The 1,244-nt window shown below is 49.1% G+C and overlaps 1 protein-coding gene across 1 annotated transcript; it reads left to right on the forward strand.

Annotated features, from left to right (window-relative positions):
* Positions 1–33: 33 nt before the first annotated feature.
* On the forward strand, positions 34–1,208 carry Pmar_PMAR028764 (conserved hypothetical protein; the record flags this gene model as incomplete). Its single annotated transcript, XM_002782000.1, has 1 exon — positions 34–1,208. A coding segment is annotated over one exon (1,175 nt), but the record flags the coding sequence as incomplete, so codon positions are not given.
* Between the last annotated feature and the right edge of the window lie 36 nt (positions 1,209–1,244).

The raw sequence follows: 1,244 nt of genomic DNA on the forward strand, positions 1-1,244 counted from the left end.
TGCCGCAATATACCTACATATCTCCAGCTGCAGTCGTGCGCCCTGGTGACGCTGATAATATCATCGGCATCTTGGACATTGCTCAGCAATACAGAGTCCCTGTTGTGGTTAGAAGTTACGCTGGTCATTCTTACGCCGGCCAGAGTACTGTTCAAGATGGTATCGTTATTCTCATGGATAGGTTTTCGACAGTCGAGGTCCTTCCTGAGGGTTTTCTAGCGTCCACTTTCACTGCTGTGATTGGTGCTGGTACCAGGCTCTTGGATATCTACACTGCTCTTATGCAGCATTCGCCGCCTTTGGGTGTCAGTGGTGGTAACTGTCCATCTGTGTCTATCTCGGGTGTCACCATGGGTGGTGCTCATGGCTATTATGGGACGAAGTACGGGACTCTTGCTGATGCTGTGATTGCTGCTGATGTGATCGTTAAAGACGGTGATTCGTTCAAGCTGGTCAAAGCAACTCGAGACGGTGATCACGAGGATTTACTGAAGGCTCTACGTGGTGGCATGGGTGGTAACTATGGTGTTGTAGTGAACTGGTATATAGAAACCTTCCGCGCGAGTGATTCGGTGCATATCTTCCGTCACAAGGTTGATCGTGGTGACAAGGGTAAAGATGAGGTTATTGCTAAGACTCGCGCATTCGAGGCGGCTACGGTCAATCAACCCGGTGATGGTTTATGGAGTAAGTTTAAAGTCAAGGGGGGATTCGACATGAACTTTGAAGGGATGTGCATGTGTGAGCCCAGTTCTAACGACTGCTCCCTCTGTGATGCCACAATAGCCAGCATTGATGCTGCTTTGGACAAGGACAACTGGGTAACCAAACCTTCGGAGCTCACTACTGATCATGGCTATGCAACGTGGTCTTGGGCCGGTTGCACTACATGGGCTGATCCTGGCACTCCTCCCAACGCTGACTACCCCGGTCCAAATGGTGACTTTGGATCAGCTAAACAAGGCTGTTATGACTATGATTGGTCCTTGAGTGTTGACTCCCCCTGGAAAAGCATATCTGTCTACATCAAGCACAGTGATGCTACAGATGCCTTTTGGGACACCGTATGGGATATCGTCCACGAGCCCGAGTGCGAGAATCGCAATGTCTGTATTTTAACCTTTGAATACTACGGTGGAAAAATGCTCGAGGAGCCGCAAGATTGTTCTGGCGGAGTCCATGCACTTCTTTTATTCATCGTCATAATGGTTGGAACATCCAGATCTCGTCACTATATTCCAAGG

This window comes from Perkinsus marinus (assembly GCF_000006405.1).
Source record: "Perkinsus marinus ATCC 50983 genomic scaffold scf_1104296940768, whole genome shotgun sequence".
Taxonomy (NCBI): Eukaryota; Perkinsozoa; order Perkinsida; family Perkinsidae; genus Perkinsus; species Perkinsus marinus.